General features: G+C 40.7%; 1 protein-coding gene across 1 annotated transcript; it reads right to left on the bottom strand.

Annotated features, from left to right (window-relative positions):
• Window positions 1–1,474: 1,474 nt before the first annotated feature.
• LOC121294278 (cytoplasmic polyadenylation element-binding protein 1-like) lies at window positions 1,475–14,916 on the bottom strand. Its single transcript, XM_041217845.1, has 11 exons — window positions 14,477–14,916; window positions 14,173–14,361; window positions 9,538–9,761; window positions 8,480–8,723; window positions 8,017–8,130; window positions 5,752–5,841; window positions 5,230–5,366; window positions 4,768–4,966; window positions 4,232–4,326; window positions 3,891–3,971; window positions 1,475–2,742 (listed from the first exon to the last, which is right to left on the bottom strand). Exons 1-11 carry the CDS (start codon window positions 14,496–14,498, stop codon window positions 2,632–2,634), a joined length of 1,506 nt encoding a protein of 501 aa, XP_041073779.1. The 5' UTR covers window positions 14,499–14,916; the 3' UTR covers window positions 1,475–2,631.
• Window positions 14,917–19,778: the final 4,862 nt, after the last annotated feature.

Below are 19,778 nucleotides of genomic sequence, written 5' to 3'. Positions count from 1 at the left end.
AGTCATCTACTCATTAATTTCAATAATTTAAATATAGGAGATAAACATTGGATACTGAATTGTTATTCCCTAGGCTGAAGATATCATTTTTTATTAAAAAAAATGAAGTCAAACATACCTGTTATTTCCAAAGAATTGTTTTTTTTGCCTCAAACCAAAATTGGTTTAGTCACACTTGTGCAATACTGTACATAGTTTCTTTGGCGGTGTTAGGGGCGCTATGCAGCTGCCTAACTCAAGACATACATTTCACCTCAGTTCTGAGTTCAGTGCATATAAACCTATTGTACTTGCAACTGTTAATGGAAGAAGAGTTAAGTTACACAGTTCAAAAAGAGGTTAATTGCATTTGTGAAAATGTCAGGTGGTTAACTTCTATAAACACTGCACTTTACAAAAAGTTAAAAAGGATGAAAAAGTGGCCAATGAACAAGTTTAGTTGTCCGTTACTGAATTGTCATTTATATGCCAACCAGTAGGGACCAGTTTAAATTTACTAAGGAGTCTAACTGGGCTCTTGGGTATTAAGTAATTTAAACTTGAGAAAGGACAAAACAAAAGGGATGGGTGGAAGTTTAAATCTATTTCCAGCCTCTATTTTGGCTGTATTCCAGTTGAAGTCACAAATGAAAGCTAGCAAAAGTCATTTTGTAAAATACATCAGTTCAGTGTTCACTTGAAAAAGTAGGTATTTGGTAATCTTTACTACAGCAGTAGAAACTACATTTATGCCATCATGTACTAATTTAACAAGCTTTCTAGACTACATGAAAAGTTTCATATGAAAGTGGTCAATTAAGTCTTAACATGTAACCAAATTTGAATTTTCGAATTGTCCATCTACGCAACTCATCTCTGCAAATCCACCTCTAGTTCCTGGAGCGGTTCTAATATTACTACAAACCCTCACTGAACAAGTTTCGAAATAAATGGTCTCCCCACCAATAATCTGAAATACATTTACCATTCTGTTTCTAAGCCATTTGCTTAAGGGTTTTTACAAAGCAGACCAAAAAAGATCCCATGAATGTATCCGACTAAATCATAGGTTAGTTGTACATAATCCAAATCCCAAGAGTTCCATCAGTATGGAACTGTCAATTAAAAAGGTTCAGGAGGGAGAACAATTTAGAAGCTGCTATGAAACATAAGGCAGAAAATGAAATCCATCATTGAGTATCAGTCTGTGCAGGCATGTATATTTTTCAAACACCTGATGAGCAATAAATCTCAATTTTGGGATTGTCCCATTAAAGGCAACATTAGTGGGAGTCAGGGTCTGATGGTAGTGGATTCACTTCAAGTGGGGCATTGTATTAAAGTATGCAGTTATGTGCAAGTTTGAACAGTTCAACACTGCAGATCATACATACGAAAGTTAATTCCACCGACGACAGCAGACCAGTGAACCAATATTACTTACAGCTTGATCTCAAATGCACAAGACTGACCAAAGAGGCAACACACACAAGTAATGCTTCAACACCTTTATTTGTGCCCATCAGAAGAACACCTTACTCCACATCTGTAGGTAACTGCAGTGATAGCTGCAGACCACAATGAGGTAGAGACCCTTAGAACACTCTAAAAAGCAGCTGGGCTAGGCAACACAGCAACAAGCTCAGCAGAAACAAAATAAATAAAATTGAAAATAAAAGGACACTGGTTCTTTGGCACACATTTTCAGATCAAAACAAAAGGATGCGTTAGGTCAGTTCTCGGTCCTAGCAGAGTGTTGGAAAGCTGCAGAATTCTCTACAGATCAACATCTCAAAACAAAACAAAAAAAAAAAAAAAAAAAAGGAAGGTCTCCCTCCCTTAACACTGCCTCTGCTCCATTAAAGAAGTGATTAAAAACCACCATCTACCCTCTTTCTGAAGTGAAAATTAAAAAATGTGAACTGTTTAAAACTATATACACATCTCAAAAGTTAGTTATCCGGTCCAGTTTCAAATCCGTAAATCCAATTCTCCCCCCCATTTTGTTTGCAAAAAAAAAAAAAAAATTCTACCAACAGTCCCCAGACAAAAAAGTTAAAAGCCGCCAGGCAGATTTACTTTAATTCCCCCATGTTGTCACGACTTAAAACCATTGTGTAAAAAGAATTTGTAAAAAACACTGCGTAAAAAATTCTGAAATGCGACTGGTTAAATGAAGCCCAACTCATCTTCCGAAGTAAAAAAAAAAAAAGCCACCAGCTGACTGCATAGAAAGACAGCATGCAGCTCAGACAGGGAAATCAATATAAAGGCACTATGGCAACTGCCAACATGAAAGGCAATGAAACTTGCAATACTTCTATATGCAAGGTATGTAAAAAGAAAATTAAAGCTCCTTAAATAATCAAGGAGAAGGCATTTGCATCAACACCTTCTAAACCCTGGCCTTATTTCTCTCTCCAAACAGTGATGAGTCTGGGAACTGCATAATGGTGGGCCTGTCACCCAACACGTGTGCATAGTGCTATTGTGAACAAGAACAGCAAAACAAATAGCAAGTGCAATAGTGAACTCTTAACGATTTCTTATTTCTAAGTCATCATTGAAGTGCTGTTCCCCAAAAATCGAGAACCAGCAAAGGCTCTTCTCAGCAGGTTATGCAGAGCGGCTGCAGGTCACTTGCTCTGCCATTTAACTGGAATCACGACTCTTCTGATTGCGCATCAGTGGGCGATGGTTTCTGAGGATATCCATAGAGTGCTGCCAGTGCCAGCAAGAACGACAGTAGTACTTGAAGCATGCCTAGAAGGGAATACAAAGAGGAGGTCAACAAACTTACCAACTAAAGCCACTTTCTGACCTGGGTAGATCATGCCAGTGTGAAGCCTAACCAGGCAGGACCCAGAGTCATGCAGGTCAAGCAAGTGATTTCACACTGCTTCTGATAAAGCAGTGTTGACCTTGGCAAGAGACGCAAACTGTATCAACGCCCCGGAAATAGTTTGTTACTGATGGCCCAAATTCCGATTACAGCAAATGTTTCTTCATCCCTGCTGCAATTTGGCTCATGCCATTTCAAATACGGAGAAGTGGATGTTCCTTGCAGAAACAAAACCTTCATATTAGGCGTGGCTGTGTCAGCTCAAAATGGTAGTCAAACATAGTCTTGCTCAACCTGGGTCAAAGTATGTCAATCCACATCCTGAGGTGGGTCTGGGCGACCCAAGTAGGAGGTGTGTGAAAGGGGATTAAGACTAGTCAGAAGTAAACCAGTGACAAGCATTCCTCCAACACAATACACAAATTGGAGTTAGTCACGAAGGAAAGCCACCACAACCTACAGCCACCACCTGCACAGAAGTGCAAATACGCTTCCCTATACCCCCAAAATCCTGACACTAACTTGCTGAAGAATGTTCCAAATACATTGTCACAAGTGGATAAGCAGTTCTATATACTGCATGGATAACCAAACTTGTATACATAACAGCGCCAATATTCCTGCATACATAATTTTACTTTTAAAGCCCAGTTAACTGACATAGAACTGCAGACCAGATCCAACATTACAATTTTCCCTTTGATGTCAGACCCTGTCTCATAGCTCATGCATTAGACACAACACTGACAAAGGGGGTAGCTGCTTCTGCATCCAGCACTCAAGACTATTACAGACATTTGCAGAGCTTTTAGAGATTAGTAAATGACTGATTGCATTGAGAAGTTTTGCGATAAAACTGAGAGCATTTCAGTATGCATGTCTAAATGTTGTATGTGAAATGCAGCGAAAAAGGAGTGGGGCTTGGCCGGAGATACAGTACCGAGTGCCCTATTGCGATTAAGCCTTTTAAAATAGGTTTTCCTCTGAAAACCAAAACCATGCGTGTAAAAATAAATTGGACTGGACAAGCATGGAATAAATGAACTGCCAAGGGTTAAAAATAACTTACCTGATCTCGGCAGAAGAAAGGTCCAGGCTGGCGATTGCAGACTTGGCACATTGAATCTTCAAGATACGGATCAATTTGAACCTTTATAAATGGGGGTGGGTGATAAATTGAATGCATCAACTTTGGAACTGCAACAAGTACACACTTCCAGTGCTATACTATACAAGCTTACTTCCTACACCACACATTAAAGCTAACAAGTTGGATGCAAAAACACAGGATTAATTCAATAAATTTGAAACAGTAGTCAACTTCACCGAATTGGTTAGGTTTGAAGGAACTTCAGTGAAAAATCCTGAAAAAGATGAACCCAATGAACCCTTGCATTAGACAACCCCTACCTTTTTAGTAAACTTTGGAGTTTTGATTTCCACAAATGCTGCACTGACTGCCTTCAGGTAGCTGCGCTGGTTGTTGAAAGTGACACGTCCAGAACCTTTAAGACAAGCCACATTTGTCTTTAGAAGTATGCATTGCTACACCGAGTTTACATGCTTCAGGTTATCTGCCTAAAAGTACAACCTGGAAAGAATCAAGCGAGGTGTCAGTATGGCACGTCTACAGAAAACGTTAGAAACACTGCCACTCTGCAGTATTGGAAGGCTGCGTCTACAAAGAAATCATGGACTTTCAGCAGACTTACAATTCTGCAACAGGGGAACTAAAGTTGTAGCAAATGTAACCCATGGCAGCTGGAAGTCAATAGGAAACAAAAGAATCACTAACAAAATCAGACTACAGGGGGAAGCAACTTTACATGGTGTATCTACAGGTATGGCAATACAAGACCAAAATGCAGCAGACACTCCAAAAAAGTACATTTATTCTAGCTTGACAAGGAGAAGTGGCAAGATCATGGTCTTCCTCTTGACCTTACCAATTGGATATTTGTGCTTGTCTGTATCAATGCCAGCATACATCACTCCTCCAAAAAGGTCATTCATGATGCTGGCCAGAGCCTCAGCATTGAGCATCCCGTGCAGAGCGCCTACGAACACAGTCTTGCTGGGATCCAGGCGCTGGGAAGGGCAGCGCACAAAGTTACTGTCTGATATCACCCAGGGAATCACCTGTACCTGGAGGGGAGATGTTCAGGAAATTCAGGGAGGAGGCCGATCTTAGCTTTCATTCAATAGCAACAGACCCACACCCCTCCACCCCATACAGTTAGGTGGTTTCCCTTCAAGGCAAGCAAAAGCTACTAAAACAAACATTCATGCAAATTATTCGGTCTGTACCCCTGAAACAGGTCACAGGACCTCAACTCCAGTGCTGCCAAGTAGAGAATAAACCATTAAATCCAGCATGCTGACAAAAATTAGCAGGGCAATCTCCTTACATCCTTGCAACGCATCCTGCGGCTGGACATCTTGAAGTAGTACTCGCTCAAGTCATCAGGGTTCAGCAAGTCCTGGGTGCAAGCCTGGAGCAGAGCTCGCACAGACTTCTCCAACTCAAACACTAGGTACACATACCCTACCAGACAGGAAAAGGGTCAACACAGGGATAGAAACAAGATTACCCATTACATTGGAGCCATTCAACAGCACATGTGCTTTGAGGAAAAATGGGAGTTTCAGGTATTTCTAGTAAAGAGTGGCAAGAATATGGACTGTAGGATTTCTTGGAACATGCACCCAGGAGTGACTCACTTAAGTCCACACCCCAAATGGGAAAACAGATTCACACCAATGTGAACTGGAGCAGATTATTAAATACACTGAAGTTACAGTACAGTTAAGAGCCCTTTACCCACCGTGCTTTGATCAAGATGCCACAGATTCATGCATCAGTGCCGCCCCAGATCCAGTGCTCTAAATAAATATCCTACCCGCTCAGTTATTACCTTTAGGCATATTACCTTTGGGAGGGCAGCGAGGGTGCTTGCCATCCTTACCAGGCCACTCTACACTCAGGGGACCAAACACACGGAATGTGTTGATCAGTCCAGCTAGAGGGGAACACAAAACATCTGTTCAACTTCATACAATCTGAATTTAATCAGTTTTAAAAAAACAAGACCACTTGAACCACTTTGCAAGAGGAACAGCATTTCCCCTAGAGAAAATGATCTGCTACATTAAACACCTGCCACTTTCAGCCTTTTCAGGCAGCACCCAACCCTGTTTTTCTATCCAATTCAAAAACTAGCCTCACAGCAATCTGATCTTGTGGACTTCAGAAGCACACTCCTGGATGCGAGAGCCCAGCCTGGAAAGTCTGCATCCCAGCTTGGGCACCAGGCCAGAAGTCACTGAAGAACCAAGGTGAATGGTTCACAGCACTGTTCCAACACCGCAGAAGCACAAACTGCCAATGCACTGCCCTGTGGGTCCACAGCCAAAGCCAACTTCCATGATTCAACCAGCACTCCAAAAGAATACCTTTTAGTTAGGTTTGACATGCGAGACTGAAGGAGTTCAGCTTTGAACACTTTCCTGCAGAGCAAATATGCAACTAAATGTCTGCATAAGTTGGCAGATGAGGGTGTCAGTTGAAAAAAGCTACATGTGTACAACCGGGAGCACTTAAAGAATTTCAGAAATGTACAAAACTGTGCAGGACAGCTACAACACAAGTCTTGTCTGCACTGTTCAATGACCTACTTATACAAATGGGTATGGAGTTCAAAGTCATGTTACTCTAAGGTTGTGCCGATATTGCAATTCATACCACTATAATAGAGATTTCAAAATACCGTCATTTGAGAATACAAGACTCTACAACACGGCCGCCAGCCCACCAAAAAACATGCAAAGTCAAAACATTCATGCACCGTTAAGGATTTGTTACAATACACACTCAACATCTGTCTATGCATGTGATGCCACCTCAGTGAAGTCAATTTGTCTTAATGTGTATGCAACAATCTGGAAGCTACATTGCTAATCTAAAAAACAAAGGCATAGCTCTGTCATGTATAGGTTGTCTGAAAACACTTTTGGCTTGTTCAGCAACCACACGGCAAAGCAAACTGATAAAAACAGGATCTGAATAACTTCATGTCGGGCTAACTTGGAATAAAAGATCAACCTGGGATTCATGCGTGGTGGATTAAGATTTGGTGCACTTTGAAACCATTCGTATCTGATTGAATAAAAGTTCAGCTTCAATTCAGGATGTTTGCTAAATTAAAGGCAGAATACAGCATACATGAAGTGAACAAGTACATGTTATACCAATTTTTATCCACAATCAACATTAACTTATTCAGTTTCTTGATTTTGATTGTCTTTGCTATAAACAAACAAAGGCTTGGACTCCAGCGTTTACTGTACATCAGCGATTCCTGCAACCACCACGTCTTTAAATATAATTCCTGGAGCATTTAGGGAAAGCAGCTTGCATATGCTGAGCGGTAGGCTTGCTCGATTGTCTGACTCATCTTTTCACATTAGTATTTTACCACTCATTTGATCGTCAATTAAGTCAATAACCTTGCCTCATATTTGAACAGGTGTCCAGCTCATGCTTTCTTTGCAAAATCCTTTGCAAAAAGGCTTCTATTTGTAGCACACAAATGCCTCCATAGAGACCGGATACCTTGGTTGTTCCGAGGACCAAACTGAAGACAAAGTTTGGTTGAGTAGCAAAGCTTTTTATACTAATTAAACAGATGCTGAACAATGAATACTATTTGTTGTACGCTCTCAATACTGCCTCTTGTAAAATTGCATTTAAGAAACCAAAGCATAACGTCAGCCTTAAGTTTTAGCAAATAGTCTTAAAATAGTGGACTCACGCTGGCTGCAACCACCAACATTCAAGCTCTTACTCCCTCTGCTGCTTGTTACATCCAAGACACAGAATGTGGATAACATTTCCAGTCTAAGACACACCCTCCTGCAACATCACACAAAGCACGCATACAGCATGAGAAACGTCCAGGAAGTCAACAGCGATCTTGTTCTAAACCTCCAAAGTTCTGGGGCGCTACAATGTTTTAACATTGCACGATATGAGGGACATTTTAGAATGTCTTTAGTGGTTTATTTTAGGACTAGTGACTACACACACGTCCATATTTTCCAATAACGCGATATAAAATCATATTGGCACCACCCTAAGCAAAGAAACTATAGGAAGTGCGTGTCTGTAGTTAGATTCTAGAAGCAAGGCCACTTACCCTCAGTAATATCCCAAGGCACTCCACCAAGGAACACCTTGCAGGAATAAAGTGGATTCTTATAGCTCCTGGGAGGCAGCTGTCCACTCCAAGTGAAGGTGGCTTCATTCACAGCTACAGAAAAGCATAGAAGAGCTAAGAGACCAATTTGTTCAAGGCCATTCACAAGGAAATCTAGTTACTGAGTTTAGTTCTCTGTACAGTTTGCATGAAGGGGTAACACTTGCATACATACATTTGTATCCTGATAGCCTCTGGCTTTGTATTATCAAATTTCAAGAACTGTACTACCAATTCTCCCACAACTATCAAAGTCCCATGCCTTGACTCGTACTGCAGTGTATGGAAAGTTAGTTTAGGGAAACAAAACTACCCATAAAAAAAATTTCCCAAAACACCCAATGCAAAACAATCCAGTCCCTTGATTTGTTTAGGCTTTATTAATCCCCTCACCCAGGATTACCTGCAGCCTGCCTGTGCAGTCTGGCCTCCCTCTCAATGCTGAACGGATCATCCTGAGACTCCAGGAGGTCCCAGTTTGGCCATACGGAGGTCCCAGGCCATCTCTTGGAGAGGCTGCTCGGGGACGAGATGGTTCCCAGGGAGGGGTTGTCCTGGTCCAGGCGAGATCCCAACCCCATCTTCAGAGCATCCCTTTGCAAGTTGCTCATTAGGAATGGCAGGGGAGGGGAGATCCGAAGTGTAGACTACGAGAGAGAAATTCACACTTTCCATTTGAGACAATCTTGCTCAAACTACTTGAGCTCATATGGGGGTGGGGTTATACTAAACCGCACATGCACAGCCTCAATATATAAATAATCAATTCGAGAGTGTTTCAAGGTGCAGAACACTGCAAGAGGCATCTAACTTATCAAGGCTGTGCAGCTGCATGAATAAATTTGCATTGTTAAAAAGGTGCAAACTAAGCACCTGTAAACAGGCACTCATTTTGCAGATGCATAAATCAATGCCAGGCCTGTATTGGCAGCGGTGGAACACAGCCTCGATAATAGGCACCTTAACTTATGTATCATGTGGAGATACAAGGGTTATGCTTAACCAAGGCCACTTATGCTCAGAATCCTAAAGCTTCAGAACACAAGTTGCTGGATTACTGACTGCTAAACTTCCATTGGGATTTCAAGTCATAATATCCTAATATCTAGGCTCTGCACATAATTTGAATATATTGCAATAAAATCAGTACAGCTTAGCCTCCATAGAATAAAACCAGACAGGCCCAACCTTAAACAAGTGAAATAACACAGTGGCAGTGTGCAAGCCAATGGTTTGTCAGTCACACTATCAAAACAGTGAATGACTGGTTACAAAATGCTTCAGTTCTTTAAGGCTGGTCTTTTACCATGGCACTCAAGTTTCTCAATGTAACCCAATGGCAAACAAGTTACATAAACCCAGCCCTGTACATCCTCCCACAGAAGACAGATGAGAACCATTAAGTGATAAGGGACTGCAATGAAGACCTTTACTTGTGCTTCATGAGAAAACAGCACTTACAAGCAAGTCATGGAGGTGGTCAGAGCTGGAGCTGAAGCCACTGGTTTCAGAGTCAACAGGGCTGCTGGATCGCGAGTCGAGCAGGGAGCGGGATTCCAGGCGGGTGTTCCGGGGGGCCAAACCAGGAAACTTGTCCAGGAAGTCAGAGCCAATGGGATCCAGGGATGGGAAGCCCATGGGTTTGCCCTGTTTGTTGCCAAGAGGGCTGCTAAGCATACTCAACACTGGACAGAGTGGGGAAGAAAAACTAACATTATAAAACACAAAGGGTTCTAGCCTCTCACCCACCATGCTTTATCCCCCTCTCTAGGCTCAAGCTACTGCTATAGAAAAGGTTGGCTCAACGCACTACACGTGTACCCTATAATGTAATAGGATTTAGTTCCCACTGCACTTGCAATACAGACTTTTGATGGACAGGTTTCAGTTTCATTGAAATGGGGCGAAAATCCTGACCAAAAGACAGACAATTTAACCTAAATATCCAGGGCAAACACTCCAGAGTTCTTGCAGTGGAAGACTTAAACTGACAAAGACCAGGTAAATTAACTCAGACTTTCTAAACAAGCTAAAGACAGTACAGGCAGATTAAAACTTAGTCTTCAAAGGTTTGTTACCAACCAGCTCTCAATTAAGTGCCAACAAGGACCTATCCTAGAGACCTATAATAGAAGAACCACCATAACCAGTGGAGTTACAGGACAACCGTGACAGACATGCCTACAAGATATCCCCAAATTCAACCAACTTTATAAATGGAGACGTGGTCTCTGGATAGTTAAGACCTGAAACGCACATACTGGTATATTCACAGCCACTTTGCCAGGAACTGTAAAATGAGAAGTTGGAGAAAGGAAAGTCCACTGACTGGAAGGTTATATGGACACAGAGCCATACTGCTGCATGAGGCTTGGCAAGCCAGACAAATTTAAAAAGCTTCCTGCTTTCTAATAGAAACTGCATGGGTATCATCTTGTAAATGAAAAAGGTCAAGACAAACAAGTTAATGTAATGAATGCACTGTCCCAACAGATAACACTTTTCAGTGTGGCCATGCTCAAGAAAGGTTTTATTTAACAGCCATCCAGCAGCGCGCACTGCTTCGCCCCATACGCTCAAACAGACGCTTAACTGTAGAATGAGTGTCGAAGTTGACTTAACTGAACAGAAAGTACAGCCAACACAACTTGTAAAATACAGTCCAACTGGGGAGGTGGCAGTTTAAGACAATTGTCAATGTATGGACTTATAGTTTGGGGTGGGGTTGACTTGCCCAGATGCAGAAAATTCACTTAACCTGACCAGATCATCCTAACACCTAAACCATGCAGCAACGTCACAGCGAGTGTTGGTCTAAAAGCTACATTACCACTAACTGTGCAGTACAGAGTCAAACACATCAAGCACCAACCTACATATGCTACACTTGTTCAATTCTAACAAACAATAAAAATAACCTGAATCATGCAACTGGTCCAGAATGCTGTTGCAAGCATACCGACGAGTATTAGATGAACAGCACAAACTGGGGAACTTGTTGCCACCAGTTCAGGCTCATTCTCCTGAGAATAAAAAGCACTAGCTTTTGGTAATGGAGATAGCCTTCATTTCTAGCAGGCTAAAACTGCAGTCTACTTTTCCCAGGAAAGCCACCTAAAAAAAATTCATATGTTCAAGTGAACAGTATTCAAAATGTCTTACAGCAAAACAGAAATTGCCAAAATTATGTATGCAAGTCAAGTAAAGAGTTAGTTGTCAGAGGGCATTTTGTTTCTGGACTTCTGTTTCCATGGACACCATACCACAGTCATTTTCTGTGACTTTAGTTGGATCCTGTTGTCAGCAGCTTAAATTCCTCTTTACCGATTTAACAATGTATCACACAAAATGTCTTAACCCATTAATGCATAGTTTACTAAACTAGCAAAGCACTTAATCTGTAAGATTAGCCAAGAACAAAGTAATATTCATCGTAGTAATTAGTCACATTCAAGAGTCAGAATTAATGGTTCCAAAATTAGAATGTAAAAATCTTTACATGCTTTAGGATGCTGAGAGACATGGTGCCACAGTATAAATATGTATGCATTAATTGGTTAAGTCTGTGTTGCTTTCACTTTGAAATTTCTCTTATGCACTCACCAGCTGTACTGATGGCTCAATCTAAATGCCTCGTGGCAAAATTGAGCTACAACAGTATTACATATGGAAAGTCTTAGACTATACAATCCAGTGTCAATACATTTGCATTGATTTTAAATTGGGCAGTCAATTGACATACAACTTACTGTAGAAATTACATTAATGTTCAGACACTGCAACAAACATCTGAACTGAAATAGTGTACAAGATCAGAGTTCTCGCAAGAGCATTTTAATTGCTTGCTTAATGCACTCGCACATTCGGTAGTTAGAAATGGCATCATGGGAAAGTGTATACTCTATCTTGAAAAATGGATGGGCCCATGAGTACTCCGAAACTAGAAATTGGTCTTTGTACAAGCAAAACAATGGGGGGAAAAAAGCCAACCCTTTCCTGTATTCAGTATTAATTGGTAGTAAATTTGCTATCTTGACTAATACTTTCTGTATTGTTTAAGTATTTTATAAGATGTTCCTCAATTCTGAATATAACAAAGTGTTGTGAATTTATAGGACGTCAACTACAGCAAGAAAAACACAACACTTGACAAAATAAAAACCTGGTCCTGGCTGAACATTACACTGAAATGCTTCGTCCTGAAAAGGGTTAAATCTGGGACAAAACAGATTTACCCCCCCCCACCCATACAGTCTACTTTGATTTCTAGGTTCCTACTTGGAATAGAAAGGGGATATTTAAATAATTTAATCTGGTTTTAGTTATGACGTTGTACTTTGTATTGTTCCTGTAAAGCACACTGATTGAAACATTAACTTGCCAAAAAATAGAACACATTCCAACAATGTAGAATTGTTGCACTACTGATTGTATTAATGTTATTTGTTGTGTAGAATATTTGAGTTATTCTGTTGTATACTGACGTTATTGTGGTACCGTAGTGTTAACTAGACCAGCACTCACTGTGACATTACTCCTCACTGCTTGGTTTAGGGGTGTCTTCAGATGATCTTAGAGATGCAGAAAATTTACCTGATCTGAAGGTGTCAAGCACAAAACAACCCCACCCCCCAACAGACTCTAGGTAGGGTCAACCCGACCTAGGTAAGGGCATATTTCGGGTTGGGGTCCCAACATGTATATGAAACTAGACATCAAGTTGTAAGATTGGGCCAAGGCTTCAACCTTGGTTTGTCCAAATCAAAACAAGTTTCAACAGCACTGCATCAGCAGTTCTTTGGATACAGTGCTCCTGTTGCCAGGGACATGCATCCTCACAGGAGGGAGGAATGATGAGGTCACTTTTTTAGTTCTTCCATGCAGCACCGCTACAGTTAACATGTAGGATTGGAAACTGAGTGTTTATAGCACCAATTGTGCAGCGACAGCTCAGCCTCAAACAATTTAAGATATGTGCTGCCTGCCTGTTGCCAGCCACCCCTCTGCTGTGCTGACAAACAATCCCCACGCAAGAACAAGCTTCCAGACAAAACCTTACAGGACACCCGGCACGGTGTCAGCATCTACACTTTATACCATGTTTACAATCCAAATCATTGGAAACACCCAAGAAGCCAAAGTACAGATTCAAATTCAGCATTAAACTGACTAAGCTGTATTTGTGAAAGCACCCCCTGCAGAACAGCACATCTTCATTTTAACAGTACTCATGGTCAGAGTTTGAGCATTACCCTGCAACCAAGACTCATTCTCTTAAACATCCCACAGCTATAAGGGACTGAATACTTGCCATACCACAAAAAAAAAAAAAAGTGGGCCACCATGGGCAACAGATTTGCAAGGCACTTGCACAGTTCTAGAAGGATGTTACAATTCTCATATTACAGCACATACCTTCACATCAGTAGGAGATATCGCAGAAGCACCTGCCTAATGAGCACCTACCTGTGCAAATGCATATCAATACTTACCTGCCAGAGTCCAGGGCCTCTGAAGCCAGTGCTGCATTATGCTGAATTTGATGGTTCTGATGGGGCCCCAAGATTGTTCCAAATCACACCTCAACTACCTTCAAACCCACGCTTAGCTAAAAACAAGCCATTATCCACCGCACCAAGCTAAGATTGCAAGTTTAAAGCACTGCTTTATAACAGATGCCAAGTCCTTTGGTTACAGAAATATATTTAATTACAGTAGGGCAATTGAAGAATTCAGACCTACTAGGACAAACTGCTTTAATTAAACCAATTCTAAAACCAGTTTGGATTCAAATCACAGGCTTTTCTAGAAAGATCACAAATTGTTCTGCCAATGCAAATATCTATATAACCCACATCCAGCTCAATCTTACCAGAGCTCAGAACAATTCTGGGCTGCAGTTTCACAATTCTGAACTAAACAGCCCCTTTTCCAGCTGAAGGACCAGACAAACAGCACTCAGCCACCCTATTCCTCCAATACAGACTGAAAGTGTATGTTTCTATTACTGGTTAGAAAGACAGGTGCGGCAAGCCTCTAGTGTTGCATTTGCTTTCGTTTCAACGACAGGAGGTGCAGTCTCATTGCCATACTTACTAGATGGGGTGCTGGTCTGAACTGAACTGTCCAAATCCTGGCTGCTCCATGGCCGGTCCCACCCTGTCAGGCTCAGGGACTGCAGGCCTAAATTCAGGTCATTGACATCTGGGAGGACCCGAGGAGATTCCTGCGCAGAGTTGGGGAAAAGCATCCTGCTTCCGACGGCCGTGTCAGAGTCCTGCAAATCTGTGGTGTGGACAGAAAGGAGACGGTCCGTTTAGGCTTGAAGTTTTGTTTCTCCCCCCCCACCCCACAGGAAGAAGCCGGAACTCTGATCTGCCAGAAAGCTGGATCTGCTAACCTGTGACTGATGTAGCTGCCATGCATCTCAGTCTGCATCACTGACCCAACCAACATGTGACCGGGGTGCTGATGCACTCACACACCCCTGCTAAATGACATCACCCACCCCTTTACACGGATCATGCAATACAAATGAAATGCCTTAAACTTCACTGGCAGGTTAAAAACAAGCTTCAAGTCAGGAAGGCAGAAAAAAAATGGGCCAAAAACAAAATTGTGCAGCAGCTGCAGGGAATGAAGTCTAGGCAGAAATCCCTTGTGTTCTGTGAGCTTCTGCTTCCCCAACGACACAGGCAGATCAGAAGTTGGTAGACAGCTATTTGCACTGCCAGCTCCGCCCCCCTCCCCTTTCTAAGGCTGGGCTGCCTCCCATTGCTGGCTACAGTACTGATTCAGCAACTCCAGCCACAGCAAATGCTTCACAAATTCTGCTAGCATAATCCGTTTGCTTCAACTTGGATGTCACTGTGACGCTGCACTGTTTACCACACATTATACAGATAACCTTCAGAAGCCCAGGCATTTCCGTTTACAATGGGGGTGGGCATCACATCTCCACCCCCCCTTAACCCTCTTGGATCTGGGATGCCAGGATGTCACCATGAGACAATGAGACTGCAAAACACTGAAATCTAGTGCTGGGCAGCCATCTTTACAACAGGATGATCTGTGTGTACAGACCCCACACCTATACATGGATTTAAGATTGACAAAAACTCATTCTTTCCTGAAGGCTTCACAGCAGAAGGGAAGATGCACAGTGTGTTTTATACAGCAATGGTTATTTTTTTAACTCACCTCAGCTGCAAACAGAAAGAGGCAGTTTCTGCAAGTCACACTTCTCACAAAACTTAAATCAATTGGACAATTCACTTAGTATCCGGGAAATGCAAAAGGGGTTAAGCAACAAATGCGTCCGATGTAAATTACAGAATCTGCCCTCTACAAAATCACCCACACAAAGCTGAAAACCTCCACTACATCTTAAAGGCTACCCAAGAACCCCCAACCCTCCCCAAAATGCACGTTCACACACCACTCCCATTATTCAGTTACTCTGCTTATTGGAGACAAAGATGTAATGAAAAGAAAAGTTAAACAATGTCTTACTAGAAACTGAAATAAATCAGGAGACCAAAAGCAAAGCACATCCAACTGCACACAGTCAATGCGGTCAGTCAGTCACTTGTTTTTTGGAAGAGCTACAGGAACAGCAGTTTGCTGCAGACAAGACAGAGGGCATGAATCAGCTTTAATAAAAAGAGGCAAATACTGCCATTTTGGTGCCAGAATGCAGATACCTTAAGCTGTTCACTAGCTATGGAAATGTGAAATGTATAATAAGGTTTATTTAACCGAATAAAAATCAGGACATGACCGTATAAATACTTGTACCACTTCCAGATGCATCTATTTTAAGCCAAATACTGTCAGGCATAAGACAAGCCATTTATAAGCTAGAACAGTTTTAATCCTCACTTGTTTAACCCAGATACAGAATTGGACTTACAGAAATTTAAAAAGGCATATACAATTAAGCTTAAACATGCTAGGACAGTTTCTGTAAATGCATCCTCTAACCAACTGAAGGTGTTACCTAATGCTAGTCAACCGCAATTATGAAGAGTAGATTTGCCAGTTGGTGCGGCCCAGATAGTCTCCAATTTCTGGAAAAAACTGGGAAGTATTAAGGGGCGAGACAATTCATTGTGTATCTATGCAACACTTTACAACATGATACACTTTTGTGTAAAGCGATACAGCCTTAAACTCCACTTTATCTGGCACAGGCCAGATGCTTCCAGAATTTATGGGTGTAGAGGAAACAACGGAGAGTTCTTCATTTAAAATGTATGGTTACAATTGTTAATGAAAACTAAGACAAATAAGTGACAAAGTTAAACAATTGAGAAAAATGAAATTGATAAAAACCATTATGCCCTAAATATCTTTCTTCTGCATTCCATTCCTAGCAAGCAAGGAATACCGACAATAGTATAAAGCTTCAGAACAGGCTGTACAGACACTGCCTGGCCAATGGGAGTTGTGACAGCTGTGATTCTGGCCAGTGGGAGTGTAGAGGAGGCTGAGACACCTGCCTGTGGTCAGAAGAATCAGGAAGCCTCTAAAGAAAAAGTCACTACTATGACAATTACAGAAGTTACTAGTTTTTGTATTTTTTTTTTTTAATCCAACAGGCTATTTGTCTCCTTTTGTGAGCATTCGCTCACAGGTATAGGTTTCTTTACCAGTTACATGTATTGCTCTCCTTTTAGCATTTCCTTAATCCAGTGAAATTATTAATATTTATTTATTTCAAGGAAAGTCATTGAGGGAGGATAGACTATTAGAATAAGTTTGACTCAACTGGCAGAAGAAATATGCGCTTCCTGTAAAGCTTTATTATAAGTAACAAAACATCTCACATGTCTTATGAATTTTATATTTGTTCACCTTTGTGGAACCTAATGTTATTGGTTGAATAATCCTTTGATTTGGTTGAATGTTGCCTTATTTAAAATAAATGTCAATCCTGACAGAATACAAATTAATCTAAAATGATTTAACCACATTTAAAAACCACACTGTAGAATAGTACACAATACTCAACTTCAAAAATACAAGCACTTTGAGATAAAATGTATGGTATAATAAGTCTCCATCTATTGAGACAGTTAAGTATGATGCAAACAAACTATGTACTTTAAATATTTAAATTGTTACAGATTAGACATCAACTTAATGCTGACAAACTTGATATTTAGATTTTTCAAAACACATGAACAAAGTCTGTACTTTAATAGTTAGATGCATTGCTTAGTATTTTTTCCCTCAAATGTGGTAAGGAGATTTGGTTAAGTTAAAATCAGATATCCCAGGAACTCTAGCAGACAATGCTTTCTTTAAACTCAGAAGATGTGTTATACCACTTAGTGGTAAACACAATTTTCAACTGAATCTGTACAGACCTGAAATATTTAAGCCCGTCAAGCAGAGGAGTTTTTCATAAGTATGGTGACCTTGGTGTATCGTCCCACCCATTTACCCGATTCACAATCTACAACTCTGTTAGAGTGCCCTAGCTGGTGCAATGTCAATAACCTAGCCAAAGTGCAGCAAGTCACTTTAACTTGACAAGACCATTTACAGGGGAGGAGCACAGCTGGAGGCAGGAGTAAGACGTGATGAATGATCAATTAGAGATGCAGCACCCCTATAGTGCTGTGACCAACACAATCTGACATTACCAGGCAAATGATCATGTCTTCCCTTGTTGAGTGGTGTAGTGCACACCCCAGTGAAGTCCAGAGAGTTCCCCAGCATGGTGTTCATTCTACGGAATAAATCTGCATTACTGCAGGTAGACAAAGCTGGAGCATCCGATTCCCAGCGGTCATGGGCTCTATTAAGATCGTCCTTTTAAAAGAAAAGTAGAAATCAAGAAGGTTGCTAAATCAAATTGTCACACTATTAGCTACTGTTTTTGAACTACATGCAAACTGTAAAGTAGGCAGTAAAATCAAGATTACAAAATAAGGACCACAATAAACACTTCTGCATGCAACTTTCAATTCAGTTTTAAACAGCAGAAGGCAATCAAAACAGCACTGTACACTAGTGCGTTCCACTGGACAAAACCAAGGACATCTGCCCAAATATTTAAAATAAATCAAAACCATTTCAGCAATCACCGATGTCCAACTTTGACAATATAATTGACAAAAGTTGCACAAATTAAGTTTAAAATAAAGCTTTTAATATAATAGTATGAACATTAAACCAATATTTACATAGTTTAAACCGTCTTATTGCACGTATTAACACGACTAAACTCAAAGGCCCTACCGATAACGAAATGCCAAAATTACCGCAGACGTTATTTGCTATGAAATTTGTAGTCAATGCCAGTCATTTTAATTTGAAGCATGCTAAAAGAATAAAATTTAACAGACCAACGCCCGTTCCAGCCGATTTCGAATTACCTTCCCGAAGGAGAGTCGTGCCACAGAAAGAATCGTGTGGCTCACGTTAAGAAAACGTGACTGCCAACTGTAAAACGACTGGACTCATTTTAATCAGTGGAGAGGTTTGCGTTATTCATTATATTTACGACAATCCGGTAAGTTCAAATCCAGTCGAAACTAAAACTGCGTTTCGATAATTATACGTGTTGAATTCCATTCCAACACTAGTGCAAATCGGCAACAGTTTCCACCCTATAGGAAATACTGCATTAACGTAGCCAGTAACGCAGGAAGAACTTTTGCACACGCTATTCCCCCACACGCGTTGCCTCCCTTGATAACATCACAAATGTATTTACCCCTTTTTAAACAGGTGTTGACCTTGACACATCGTTTAACGGCTTCAGTTTTGCAAACAATTCAACTTGTGCAATTATGTGAGCCTTAAGTTTTTTTAACCGAGTTTTCAATAACCTCGTTTGCAATGCCTCCTGCGCAGAGATCAACTAATAAGCGTCAATCGCCAAGTGCATACCCTTAAAAAAAAGCACAATATGGCGACGTTAACGACACACAAAAGCGTTTCCCACACGACTGTCAAATTAAACTTATCTTGTTAAACGGTTTAACTATTTACAGTTTGTTAAGTGTTTGACAAGTGGCCCGTGTTTAAATACAACTCCCTTCGTCTAAACAACTTTATTGACAAAGAAGTAAAACTTTAGAAACGCTTCAATATTTTTGGCCCACGTTGAAAGACGACGAGGATTCACTAAAGTTTAAATACAGTGACAGCCGAGCCGTCCCCGAATTGCCGCAAACAGTATTACTAGTATTTTAAAAACGAGAGCATGTATAATCACCTAAAATAAACCAAGCCATAACAATATTAACACAATGTCAATTAAATTCAAAATACTCGGTTTTGTGTAAACTAGTTTTTAATACTTGTTTTAGGCGTTGGTTACTCACCAAAGAAAAAGCCATGGCACAAGTATATTTTGCGTGTATCTTAAACAAAAAAAAAAAGAAAGTTCGTTAACAGACCAACAAATTATTCACTATGTTCTACACAACGACTGCAGCAACCGCCTGACATGCATTTATACTCTGCAAATTCAAACCTGACGAAACGATTGCCTTCATCGCCTTAGTATGTACCAATCAGCACATCATTCGACGAATTAAAGGGCGTGGTGTACTTAATTAAGTTTTTCTTTCTCTTTTCATCTTTGAAGATATTAAGAAGTTTTTTTTTTTAAATTACTATCTCAGTAAACGTTTGCAAAAACATTAAATAAGGTCTCTGTGTATATACATTTATTTTGCGTAATT

Source organism: Polyodon spathula, chromosome 19, assembly GCF_017654505.1.
Source record: "Polyodon spathula isolate WHYD16114869_AA chromosome 19, ASM1765450v1, whole genome shotgun sequence".
In the NCBI taxonomy this organism is placed as follows: Eukaryota; Metazoa; Chordata; class Actinopteri; order Acipenseriformes; family Polyodontidae; genus Polyodon; species Polyodon spathula.
This window is presented reverse-complemented; position numbering and strand designations above follow the sequence as displayed.